The sequence below is a fragment of the Canis lupus genome, chromosome X, assembly GCF_048164855.1.
Source record: "Canis lupus baileyi chromosome X, mCanLup2.hap1, whole genome shotgun sequence".
Classification (NCBI taxonomy): Eukaryota; Metazoa; Chordata; class Mammalia; order Carnivora; family Canidae; genus Canis; species Canis lupus.
This window is the reverse complement of record NC_132876.1, coordinates 94,105,940-94,119,861: the sequence shown is the minus strand read 5'-3', so window position 1 is coordinate 94,119,861 and position 13,922 is coordinate 94,105,940. Positions and strand designations below refer to the sequence as shown.

At 34.1% G+C, this 13,922-nt stretch overlaps 1 protein-coding gene across 5 annotated transcripts in view; it reads left to right on the top strand.

The window, feature by feature from the left end:
• The window catches only part of CFAP47 (cilia and flagella associated protein 47), a 502,530-nt gene that overhangs the window by 56,639 nt on the left and 431,969 nt on the right, over positions 1-13,922 (top strand). For all 5 annotated transcript variants that reach the window (XR_012026084.1, XR_012026085.1, XM_072815366.1 and 2 more), the window contains exons 14-19: positions 1,260-1,476; positions 1,773-2,014; positions 6,320-6,450; positions 9,185-9,307; positions 10,883-11,014; positions 13,755-13,832. Coding sequence is in view for 3 of the 5 variants with exons in the window: in XM_072815366.1 (XP_072671467.1) it covers positions 1,260-1,476; positions 1,773-2,014; positions 6,320-6,450; positions 9,185-9,307; positions 10,883-11,014; positions 13,755-13,832 (923 nt within the window). In the remaining 2 variants the exon portion in view is untranslated. The remainder of the gene's footprint in view (positions 1-1,259; positions 1,477-1,772; positions 2,015-6,319; positions 6,451-9,184; positions 9,308-10,882; positions 11,015-13,754; positions 13,833-13,922) is intronic.

The window sequence follows — 13,922 nt, the reverse complement described above, 5'->3', positions numbered from 1 at the left end:
TTATTCTACTCATAAAAATCTCTAGAATGTGTAAACTGATCTACAGTGACATAAAGCATTTGAGTGGGTGTCTGGAAAGGAGAAGTAGTGAGGATGATGGGAAGGAGAGAATATAAAGGGGGATGAGAGAACTTTGGAGTGAGGAATGTTCACTCTCTTCATTGTGGTGATGGTTCCATAGGTGTTACATATGCCAACACAGGAAATTCTACACTTTATGTAAAAAAAAAAAAATTAAAGATTTTATTTATGTATTTGGAAGAGAGGGAGAGAGAGAGAAAGAGAGTACAAGCAAGAGGAGGGGCAGAGGGAGAGGGACAAGAAGACTCCCCACTGAGCACGGAGCCCCAGGTGGGACTCCATCCCAGAACCCTGAGATCATGACCTGAGCTGAAGGCAGATGCTTAACCAACTGATCCACCCAGGCAGTGCTTGCTTCGGCAGCACATATACTAAAATTGATCCACCCAGGCACCCCAGAAATTCTACACTTTAACACAGCTTATTGTATATCAGTTACCATTAAATCAAGCTGTTAAGAAATGTAGAAGACTTATAATTATTAAAATTATATGATATAGGGTCAACTGGGTAGCTCAGTGATTGAGTGTCTGTCTGCCTTCGGCTCAAGTCATGATCCTGGGGTCCTGGGATCGAGTCCTGCATCAGGCTTCCCGCAGGGAGTCTGCTTCTCCCTCTGCCTCTGTCTCTGCCTCTCTTTCTGTATCTCTCATGAATAAATAAATAAAATTTAAAAAAATTATATGATATAAAAACTTTTGTCATTTAAAAGGGAAAACTCGCCCCACTCACACTCACACTTGTACTCTCTGTCTCTCTCTCTAAATAAATAAATCTTAAAAAAAATAAAAGGGAAAAATTAAGTCCTGAGCAATGGGAAAAATCACCAATTTCTGTAAATTCTGGTTAAATGAACATAAATGTATTGATGGAAGTGGAGAAGATATTGGAGTATGCAAATTTGTATACTAAAACGAGTTATAATGAGGGCTAATAATTTTTCAATGTAATTTTCCATATAATTAAGATATATTTATGTTGAATTTTAGCCAATAATCTCTAAATACCACATTATGGGAATTTAGATAAAAATTTTGGTTAATAACTTCTGATACTATAAGAAATATTTCTCTAAGTGCCGTTTTTTATAAATTAATTTGTGAAAATATAGTATGGAAACTTAAAATTACTGAATACATTTGCCGACATAAAACTTAATTATTTTTCTTTTTTTTCAGGGCCCTCTATCCTTAACTTTGGTGATGTTTGTGTGAACTCCACAAATACTCGTCTACTGCATGTTGTTAATATGCTATCCATGCATATTTTGATCCAGTTACATATTAATTTGGAAGAACTTCAAAAAACCAAGCAATTTTCATATGTGATTCCGCCTACATCTAGTACTTATATTTCGATGATATTTGAATCTCCCACCATTGGAAAATTTTGGAAGTAGGATTTATTTTTGAACTTCTATATGTTGGAATCAAAGTATCCTTTTGTAGAATATGTATTTATTTAACTCAATAATTGTAGAATATATTTGGTCCTCAAACATAGAAACTATATGTGCATCAATTTGTAGATTTATATTTCAGTGTGGTCTGTCATAAATATTTTGATGTATTGCTTATAAAGGATTAATTGTGGGTATTAATCAGTAATACATGCATTTTTACATGTAACTGAATTCTGTAATTGCAAAAAGCTATTGTCAATTAAGTTTGACTGCTTTTGCTGTATTACAGGTCTTTCACCTTCACAGTGAACAATGTACCTGGTGGCCATATCCTAGTGATGGCAGTTGTCATGCCAGTAAATCTCGAGCTGTCTTCTAGTGAGCTAGTATTGAGACCACAAGGCTTCTCGGTGAAAACATGTTTTATGGGGACAGTTGGGTTGTATAATCATCAGAATTACTTTGCAAAATTTGAATGGCAACCTGTAAACACAGAAAGAGGAATGGCGTTTTCCATGCGTCCAGCTAAAGGTAATAGTTTATTCTATTTGTTTGATTTAGACACTGATTTATACATGTATTCAGGCAGTATTTCTTGAGTATGAACTGCATAGTGGTGCTAAAAATAGAAACAAATCAGCTATGGTCATTGGGACATTTATATTTCATTTTTTAAAAAGATTTTATTTATTTATTTGAGAGAGAGAGAGCATAGGGAGGGGGAAGGGCAGAGGGAAAAGCAGACTCCTGCTAAATAGGGAGCCCAGTTGGGACTTGATCCCAGGACCCTGGGATCATGACCTGAGCTGAAGGCAGATGCTTAAATGACTGAGCCACCCAGGTGCCCGGGGGCATTTATTTTTACATACATAAATATGTAAATTTGATTTGAAAATACAGATCCTGTATTAGAGTTCTCCAGAGAAATAGAAGCAAAAGGAAATATATAGAGAGAGAGGGAGGGAGGAGATTGATTTTAAGGAATTGGCTCATACAATTGTGTGGGTACTCCAGTAGGCTTGGCAGGCTGGAAACCCAGGAAGAAATTAATTTTGCAGTCTTGAATCCAAAGGGACTTCAGTTTTTTTCTCTTCAGGACTTCAGTTTATTGGATGAGACCCTTTCACATTGTGGAAGATAATCTTTACTCAAAGTGTACTGATTTAAATGTTCAGCACATCTGAAAAATACCTTTACAGCAATAGCTAGACTGACCAGACAACTGGGCACAATAGCTTGGCCAAGTATGGCCAAGTTGACAAAATAAATCATCATAAATTCTTTATAATCCATAAATTCTTTATAATCAATATTTAATACAGGTAATAAAATCAGAAACTTAAAATTGACATTTAAGCAAGTAATTTTTTAAATAATAGAAAATAATCTCCAATTTACTGTTTTGGGTGGTTCTATATATTTGTTAAGTGTCTTGTTAACCTTGTTTCTGCCATTCCCCAGAATCTGTAATTCCATATAATGTGCCCGTTACAAAACTAAGCCCTTGTAACTGTTAAAGTGTTATCTAAGTAGCCTGTCAAATTCAGCAGACATCACTGTGATATACTATGAGGACCTCATGAAGATACAAGCTATCATTTAAAGAAATAAGATGGCAAGTTAGAAGTTAAATGATGAAGGGGCGCCTGGGTGGCACAGTGGGTTAGGCAACCTGCAATTGATTTTTGGCTTGGGTCATGATCTCAGAGTCATGAGATTGAGCCCCACATCATTCTCCATGCTGAGCATGGAGCCTGCTTGAGATGGTCTCTCTCTGCCTCTGCCCCTACTCCACCCCTCCACCCCTCCACCCCTGCTTGTATGCATGTTTGTTCTCTCCCTAAAAAAAAAAAAAAAATTGAATGATTGATACAGCATCTTCATTGTATGTACATGTTATGCCTTTTCAGCTAGCTGGAAGGATCTGGATTTTTGTACTTGCAGTGACTCATGTGGTGTTTTATAACTAGCTGAAGTCTGTTTCTGCATGAATGGGAAATAAAACAAACTTTGGGGTTAGATAAACCTGATTTCAAAACTAGTCTTAGCTTCTTGCTATGTTTGTGATTGTTGAGGAGTACTCTATAAGCACTAGTTTTCTTATTTGTAAAATGGAGAGACTAACATATCTCATAAAGATTAAATATATGGAAAACTCCTTCTGTAAAGACTGGCAAAGTGTGGTTGTCAAGGAAATATAGTTATTTGATTATGAAAATTTGCTAATTCTTTTTTTACTTCTTTTTTCCCTGAAAATATCCTCAGAATAGTAATAGTTGATCATGCATCTAGCCAGCCATCCTCATTACCAATTACTTGTTCCCTGCTTACTTCCCTCTCTTTTTCCTTCCCTACACCCTTCCCTTCTTCCTTGTAATCCTTCCTTATTTTTAATTTAGGAATATTCATCATTTGGGATCTAAGTAGACTATATTTTAGATCATAGAGAAGTACTGGTTTGTAGAAATCTTGCCATAGGTGTATATTCTTGTGAGTGTCCGTCATTTCCAAATCATGGTTTTTATATTAGTTTACCAGTGTTTGTAACAGTGAGTGTTATAAACAAGCTTCAGTATTAATTTCAATTTGCCTAATTTTAGTATGGATATATTTATGGATCTATGCATTGGAAAAGTAGTACTGTACCTTCAGTAAGGTTGGAAATCATTGATATAGCCATATTTAATCTTTTTATTAACATGTATTGATTTAATAAATCCCAGATTATATGTATTAAGCATTCAAGTTATACTTCCATCATTACTTGGCAGATTCATTTGACCAAGCTCTTTTTTTAAATTATTAATACTGGTAAGCCTGAGTCCTGCCTCAGTACTAGAGAAAAGCTGAGTGAATAATCAGAGAAGAGAGAGAAAATACTTCTGCACATTTCAGAGATTCTGGATAAACCTTCTCTAGTTGTTTTGAACAGGCATCACATTGCAGTAGTTATAGGTTCGATTAAGCACATTTGAAGGCACTGAGTGTGTACAGAAAGCACAGTGCGTGGCACTTTTCCTTGTATTTCAGGTGTCTTTATAGACCATGTCCAATCTGCTTTGTCAAAGTTACTTCTTATCAGTCTTCTTGACACACAGCTCTCTTCCAGTGTGGTCACTTGACTTTTATACTTCCCCAGGCTTTGTCCTGCAGAGTTCCTGCTCATTTTTCACAATTCAAATGCCATCTTCTTATTATGAAGTTTCGTCTATATCCTTGGGCTAATTTAAGCTCCCTCTACCTGCTCCCACTCTGTATTTGTTATGTCATCTATAATTATTTATTCCCATCTATATTCTATTGTAATAAATATTGCTATGCTCATATCTGATATCCATTCCCCTTTCTAGGAGGAACCTCATTTTGTTGGAGGAAGCAATGTTCATATCTAGAAATTTCTTTTCCTCAGCCTTTCTTGGGTCCCCAGTCTTTCTTGCCAATGAGATATAGATAGAAGTTTCTTTTAGCTCCATCTTCCTTCTTCATGCCAGGCACCATTTGAAGCACTTTTACATATACTTGCTTCTTTAATCCCTACAACAATTCTCTGAGTTACCTACAACTGTGATCCCCATTTATGTCTGAGGAGGCTGTGTGATATATATGTTAAGTAAATTGTCCCAAGTTTTCAACTAGAAAATGGCAGAGCTGAAATTGGAACCAGGGATTCCAACCCTAGAATTTGTGCTTTTTAAACCACTATGCTATGACACTTTTCTACACTGAGAAGACCTCATGTTAAGGAATGGTAGTATAGCAAGCTAGAGGAATCATTGCTACCTGAAGACATTGTCAGCCTGCTAAGGTACCCCTGAAATACCTATCGATGGACTTCTGATTGCATAAAATAAGTAAACTCCTATCTACCTAACCCACTGTAGCGGGACTTTTTGTTACTTACAAACAAATATAATCCTGATGGACCACCACTAGACCGTTAGCTTTTCCATGAGCAGTTTCTTTTCTTTTTATAAATTACTGTGCCTACCATAGTACTGGCATTCCAGAGTATTAATAATAAAATTTGACACTGGGTGGATTCTGGGCATCACACACTATGTTGATTGCTTTACGTGTATTATATCCTTACATGGCCACTGCAAATTTAAGAGGTAGGTACTGTGTCTTCTTTTTTAAGATTACAGAAACTGCCATCACATGCAAGTCAACCTAACCTTAAGGCAAAGTATATTTGTGATGGTCACTCATCTTTCTGTTCAATGCCCTGTGCATTTGAATCTTCGATGATCCTCTCTTTGAAGAAAGAACTTCTAAGTCATTCTTTCTATCAAGTATTATTTTCTTACTCCAAAGGAAATGATGAATTAAAACAGATAAAGCAGCTCATACCAAATGTGCTTGCTACCTCCTAGGTTCTCAGTACATTTGAATTATAGAAATGTGTTAATTACTCTATAGCTACATCAGAAGTTATACCTCTAGGGATGTGGACATTTAAAAACAAAAAGCCTCTGGTAATTGTAATTCCTTCCTCTGAAAACTGAATGAGTGTCTGATGTTAATAACTATTTCAGAGTGTTGGGAAACATGTGAAGGGGATGTTTTGCTAAATATTGGCATACTTTTATCAAATATTTTGATCTGCCTAATAAAATTGGAAAATAAAGTATGCATTTTAGATTTGAATCAAACCTGTAAGTCTGTACTCATTTGATAATCTCTCATGTAGCATTTCTATATATTTTGAGTTTACTTTAAATAATTTGTTATATAATGTCAATATGTTATATATTTTTATGCCAGCTCTTATTTTGTATATTAAAATGAATATAATTAAAATGTGGTAAATGTCTGTTCTTTCTAAATTCTCTGTAGGCACAGTTGAACCACACTCTTCATTGGAATGTGAAGTAACATGGCAGCCAGGTTTCAGTTCTCCGGAAAGAGGAGAATTTGTTCTTCATGTCAATGAAGGAAACACGCTGACACTAAAATGTGTTGCACGTGTAATGATTTCCTTTGGATATGATTTTTATTTGGGGGACTCTAAATTGGTTGGATATATATATGTTTATACAATTGGGTATATATATACTATGTTCACAAAACTGATTTTGCTTGCAATATTTAGTTAACTGAATTACCATCTCCTTGGCGCCACTTCTCTACCATAAATGAAGACTTTGCTAAAAAAAAAAAATGTGTTGTGTTACCTAGAATCAATTTACAAATCCAATACCTTTGTGCCATAATACTAGATTGCCGTTAGTGCCTCTATAAACATACAATACCATGAGGGCCACTTGAAATTAAATTATTTCATTGACAGAAACCAAAGAAAAATAGAGGAAATTGTATTTTTGTCCTGCTATATTGCATTTTTAGAATTCTGGTAGTAATTAATAATTCAGTTTGAAATGGATCACATAATTTACATAACAAGGAGATATGGAAAATTCTAATTTTACACAATATACTCTTATAATAAAAATGAGTTAAGTTAAAGCTTCAATATGTAATTTTGACTTTCTTTTTGTGGTAGAGCCCAGAAGACCTCAACTTCATGTCTCATAATCACCAAGAATCCACTTTACTTGTGTACCAAATTTTTTCCCCAATATTCTCAGTAATTTAACTCAAGCCAGTGCTCTCTTACTGATTCTCATCTCTCTCTCCAGGCCATGATCATGGTTTTAAATATTTCAGCTATGAAGAAACTCATAGCCTTAAGAGATGAGACATTCATTCACTTTAATGATGACAAGTGACCGTCAGAAATCAGTAGGGTCTTTCCTCTGTTCTAGCCTTGAAATAAGCTGGACCCTACTGCTTTACCTATGTTTAAATTACTTGCTATTCTTTTTAAAAGTTTCTATTGAAGTACAGGATATATACAGAAAAGTATACATATTATGACTTCTGTATCATTCAGTCTTTATAAACTGATAGCACCTTTGTAACTCACACCCAGATCAACCAGATCAAGAAGCAGACTATGACTAGCATTGCAAAAGAACCATCTTCCCCATCCACGTTTCTAGTCCCTCTGTGTCCCTCCCAGAGTTATCACTATCCTTACTTCTAAGGGTATGGATTAATTTTGGTTTCAAATGTTATATAAATGTAATCAAAACATTTGTACTCTTTTACATCTAGCTTCTTTTGTTCATCATTAGGTTTGGGGGCTTTGTTGTATTCTGATACATTTGGTGACAGAGTATTCATTCTCATTCCTGAATAGTATTCCATTGTGTGACTATACCATCATTTTTCCATTACACAGCTGGTGGGGATGTGTATTGTTTCAGATTATTCGCTACTATAATAGTGCTTCTCTTAACATTCTTATAGCTGTATTTTGGTGAACATATGCACACAATTCTTTAGCTATTACTTACAAAACTGTGTTTGATAAAGTTAGCAATATAAATTTGCCCACATACTCACCTCATGTGTACTTTTTCTAACAATTAGAAGATGAGCAATTTAGTAATTTAAACTTTGTATTAATAATAGATATCATTTATTAATTACTATGTGACAAGCAGGATGTTAAATACTTTTCATGTATTACCTAATTTAAGCCTTCTAACAACTATACCGATAACTCAGTTAGTTGATGGATGAGAAAATGGAGGATTAGAGTGGGTGTTTAATACAAATTCACACATGCAGTAAATGCCCTAGGTGGAATTCATATCCAGATCTGTTTGCCTCCACCGTCTTTGCTATTACCCTTTGATTAAATTTACTTTCTGCTTTCCCTACACTAGGATTGGTTAAGAATTAAAGTCTGAGATATGAGAATAATGAATTCGATGATTTTATGGTAAATTTTTGAGATCCTTTAAGTTAAATGAACTATGAAGTGTTTCTCTTAAGAAAAGTACAAATGGAGAAACGTTAAGTGACTGAATAAAATGTTCATTTAATGTTTGTCATTAATTTATGAAGAACTTACTTGACCATTTTCTCATGTGTTAGCTTTGTTCAGAAATTTATTGTTCAAATTACCCAAGTCATTTTCCTCAAATAATTATAAGAATGTATTAAAACCTCCCAAAACAATAATTTATCATAGATAAACAGAGTTGGGTGTAAAGAGCACTGTATAAGCAAGTGGAAAACTTGGGTTAGTTCCCCTTGGCTATTGTTTGCTTTCCTGTGAAATGGGAAAGGTGGATAACGTCAGCATTTTCAAAAACTGTACTATGATACAGTAGTTCTGTGAAGTGATTTGTGCAGGGAGTAAGGAGAAGTGTTGCACCTAAGTAACTCTGTGAATCACAGTGAACTACCTCCCCATTCTCAGATAAGCAAAGTGTGCATTATCAGCATATAAAGCTCTAGAAGAAGACTAATAGTTAAAACACGTCTAGATGATTTCATTTGGCACATTTTACCATGCTAGGGCACTCTTGAACTCTTTCCTTTTGCACAGCACACAGTAACACCCTGTACATAGTTGGATAGATATCTCTATGATTTCCAACATGACTTTCAGTCCTGGATTTACTTCCTTCATTGTGTTGTCTAATTCCCCCTGCCTTCCTCAGTTTAGGAGTGTACTTTAGATATTCCATTCTATTTTCCTTTCCTTTAAGTACATCATAACATCTGATAACAGTTTATGTTTTAGAAATTTCCATGAAGCTGAAATAATTTGAGTCATTTGGAAGGGGCAAAAAAAAATTTACTACTATTTTTATTGCATCTTCTCTCTTCTCCTTTTGTTACTAGCTTGGTCATACCAAGGTCATGCTTTTGGAGCCACGAATCTTCTTCAGTAATAGTCCTCAAGGTTTAACAACTTGGAGGAAAGCCATTCTTCACAATGTAGGACAAAACCATGCTTATTTCAAGGTAATGTAGAATCTTGGAATCTTATTTGGATCAGATCACATTATAATTTGAATTAATTTTTTCCATGAACACTGTGGTGTTAATACTGTAGTCTTTATAAATTGACTAATGCTAATATTTCGATATTTTATGTGAGACTTATCTGAGTACATTTCAGCTACTTTGTCCTTTTAATTTCCCACAAAAATAATTTCTCCTTTCTTCCGCCATTAGGCTCTCCTCTTCTTAGGCCTTTTTTCCCTTCCTGTCATTTTGTCTTGTTGAGAAAAAGATAATTTGGAAAAAAAAGAGCACTTTAAAAAATATCCATTGTTGGGCACCTGGGTGGGTGGCTCAGTGGTTGAGCATCTGCCTTCAGCTCAGGGCATGATCCCGGGGTCCTGGGATCGAGTCTCCTATCAGGCTCCTCGCAGGGAGCCTGCTTCTCCCTCTGCCTCTCATGAATAAATAAATAAAATCTTTTAAAAAATTATCTATTGTTGCTATTACAACTTCATATTTAATTACATACTTTTCTTCTTCTCCTCATTTTCACTCTCATCAAGACTGTTATGGTAGAAACTGGAACCTAAAGCAAGTTCCTTCTAAAGATACTGTATTTATAGTTGTTGCTCCTGATTTAAATTACAGGGTGAGGGGTGTTTAAAGTGGTGATAGAATATTTTTTTGCTGAAAAACATATTAATATTTTCCAATAGTGACAGTAGATAGAGGTCAGTGTTTGAGATATTTCTTTTTTTAAATTTTTTAACATATAGCATAACACTCAGTGCTCATCCTGCCAAGTGCCTCAGTGCTCATCACCCAGTCACCCCAACTCCCCACCCACCTCCCTTTCCACTACCACTTGTTCGTTTCTCAGAGTTAGGTGTCTGTTTGAGATATTTCATTCAAGCTTTATATCTACATGTCATCTGCCCAAACAAATGCAGATACCTTTTTCTACTCTTGCTTCAAAATTAGTTCTGAAGTCTGTTTGTTCCCTCATCCCCAAAATACCTTAACCAATTTTCCTTTAAATTATTCTGGCTTATAGCATGGTAGATGGTCCTAAATTAGCCCCTGAGAAACCATACCATAAATGCTTTGGTAAGCTACTTATAACTTTTTTGAAGGTCAAAATTATATCTTAGATATTAGGCTATTAAGGAAATAATAAAAAACAGGAAGAGGTTACTTTATCATCTGCCTCCCCACTAACTTTGCTTTCAGTGTTTACTGTCAGGGTAAAAGCAAACTATCAAAGTACTATCCAGAATTTTATCATCTTCTCTAACAGATATATCTCTTCCTGTAAGTTTTGCAAAATTTTAATAATGCTCAGACAGTAAACTTCATCATCCTATTTGAACTGGATGCCACCACTACTAAAAGTTCCATTTGCTGGGTTAGGGGTACAAATCCTTGTTGAAGTTTATTTGTACGTCTGGTATTGGAAAACTTATTACAAAATCATCTCATGTCCTGTGCCCAGGAGTTCTCTCTCTGGGTAGTAGTTTGGAAGCTTTCCTATGAAAGCTTCAGAACAGCAACTCTAAAGGATAATGTAGCAGTTCTGCAAATTTTCAATTACAGGTTTGTGACCAGAGTCTTTTGTCTACCATTAATATTGTTCCATCACAAGGAATCATTCCATTTGGAGGTATAACTGTTCTCAATATCTCCTGTACACCTACTGTAGCAGAAAAATTTGATACAAGAGCAAAGGTATGTGAGTGTGTGAGTGTGTGTGTGTATATATTCATACTTTTTATGTATATACATATATATTCATATGTTATATATGTCTATGTGGATTTGTTTCAGAGATTTATAATAGTAAGTATAATGCTATAAAATGTTGTGTGTGTTTATTCTTAGAAAACTTGTTTTAAGGATTTCTTCTAATGGGAATAGGTTTGAATGTTATGATACTAATGAGTAATTTTTAAAATTTCGGTTACTTTGTTAGCAATTTAGTTATTTCTAAAGAAATGCAGTTTTTAGACATCTATAGGATAAGCAACCTTACCTATACAATCTTGTAGAAATAGCAGAACCTGGCAAGAGGTTTTGTAGAAAATTTTTGGTAAAAATTAGTAATGGAAATTTCTGCTAAGTTGAAATGGATACTTTTCATTAACATGAGGCATTTTTCACATGAAATTAGAATGATATTTGGCATCTCTGAGTTGTGATAAGTCCTCACTAGTCACAGAGGGAAGGATAACTTTTTTCATGGTATTAGTTAGATATTTGATTTAATTAGATACCTTAGGAAAAATTAATCAATTTTGGGATGTTAATTCTAAATAGCTTCAAAGACTATATGAATTATGTGCAAATTATATATGGTGTTAACATCTATATTTTATAGCATACATAAAATATTTTACTAATTTATATTCTGGGAATTATGTAATTGAAAAGATATTACTTTGATTTTAGGGGCTTCTCTAATTGTTTATTAAATAGAGTAAATAAAACATAGAAGACTAGTCTCTGATAAAATTTATTATAAACACAAGGAATGAAATACTCTTAATTTTTTTTAAAGATTTTATTTATTTATTCATGATAGACATAGAGGGAGAAAGAGGCAGAGACACAGGCAGAGGGAGAAGCAGGCTCCATGCAGGGAGCCTGATGTGGGACTTGATCCCGGGACTCCAGGATCGCGACCTGGGCCAAAGGCAGGCGCTAAACTGCTGAGCCACCCAGGGATCCCCCTACTCTTGATTTTTTAATCTGATGATCAACTATGTACATTTACTCATATTAAAAATAATATGTATACTGTTATCAAGTCAAAATGAATAGTTTCAGATATATCCCCATTTTATCCTTAATTTCCCATAACAACCCTTTTTTTCATAACAATCTTTAAATAATATGTAGTTTAACTTGATAAATACCAATTTGCCCTAAATAAGCAACCTACTGATTATATCTTTTATGAAGAAATATGTATTGAAAGATGATTGTAAATGATATATTATGGTACATGGTCTGAGATTTGGGCAGTATTTTTTTATCTAATATTCTGGAAAAAATAAAAAATATGGCCACTAAAAATAGATTTCACTAGAAGATTAATTTCTACTATATTTTAGATGAGTATGCTGTTTTTACAAAGCTTACCTTTTTAACATTATATAATAAGATTAGTTTATTCTTCCATTCAACACATATTTACTGAGCACACATTTTATGTTAGTTTCTGTTGTAGAGTCAGTATAATGAATAATGGGGAGGTGGGTAAAGCCAGCTATGGGGTGTTGAGACTTAATTATGGGGTTCATCAATGAAGAGCATGTCGATTTGTAATTTCCTCTGAATCATAAATTATCCTTTTTATGATTTTAGTCAAGTATTTTGTTTATGCACTATATATTCTTTATCTTTTTTAAATAAAAAATTAAATTCAATTAGCCAACATATACTATATGTTTTTTAAATAAGATGTGGAAATCATATAATATTATGAATATAGTGATTTAGTTAATAAAATTAAATGACATGTCACTCTCCCCAATAATTTAGAAAATATGACAGTTTGGAGGTTTTTTTGCCTATGAATGGTGTCAGTGTCTTTCTATGGAAAGAGTAAGATATAGTCCTATCTCTTTCTCAGATATATATTTAGATTTAAATCCAGAATTGATGCTCCCTGTTCTTATACAGGTAGGGCTTTCAGTGAATGCTGTTTTTGTGCTTCTGAGACTTTGCTTAGACATTTACATGTTCAGATAATCTACAGTTCTAATTTTATAGGAATTATACAACTAGATTCTTAGTTCACTCTGTTAATTTTCTCAGAGGCAATGGAGTGTTTAGGCAGTCGTTGGTTGAAATTTAGCCACTGCTGTTTTGAAACATCAAGAAAAAGACAAAATACTCTGCCTCTCTGACCCTTAGTTTTCCTCACTCAGAAATTAGGATATTAATATTACTGACCTCACAGGATACTGAGAATTAAAAAGGAGACAATGTATTTAGCACTATACTTGGCTCATTTACTTAGCAATATTTTAGCTACTTTCATTATTATTATTATGGTCATTGTGGGTATTAGTATCTCTCTATAGGAAGAAGTATGTTTGTACTCAGTTCCCTATCTGTTTTAATTTTGAATAATCCATTGAAATTAGGTAAGTACAAAAGGCATACAGAGAGTGGCAATAATGTATAGTTAAATGGGTAGAACTCTGCAGTTAAATTCACAAGCTATGAACTGGTCCCATTTGTGGTGGAGGTTTTTAAGAGCTGAACACTCATTCCTCTTAGGAATATCAATTCTGCATAACAAGAAATGTGATGACAACCACCAGAATAAATCTTGTAATATTTATAATATGTTGTGGTTATTTACATTTTTAAAAATTGCCAGATGCCAGGTAATACTATAGTAGTATATGAGTAGATTTTAATGTGGTTTCTACAAGGCTTTGTATTTCTCTCAAATAAGGTTGCTATTCACCATGCAAATGTCATAGACCTTAGTATTGGTGGATCTGTTGAGATTGCTGACGTGGAAATTAATCCGGTGAGTATGTTAGTATGTTAACCATTTGTGTAATCATTTTCTGAGTGTGGTGACTCTTATTATGTATCCCTAGTCAGCCTATTTATGTTT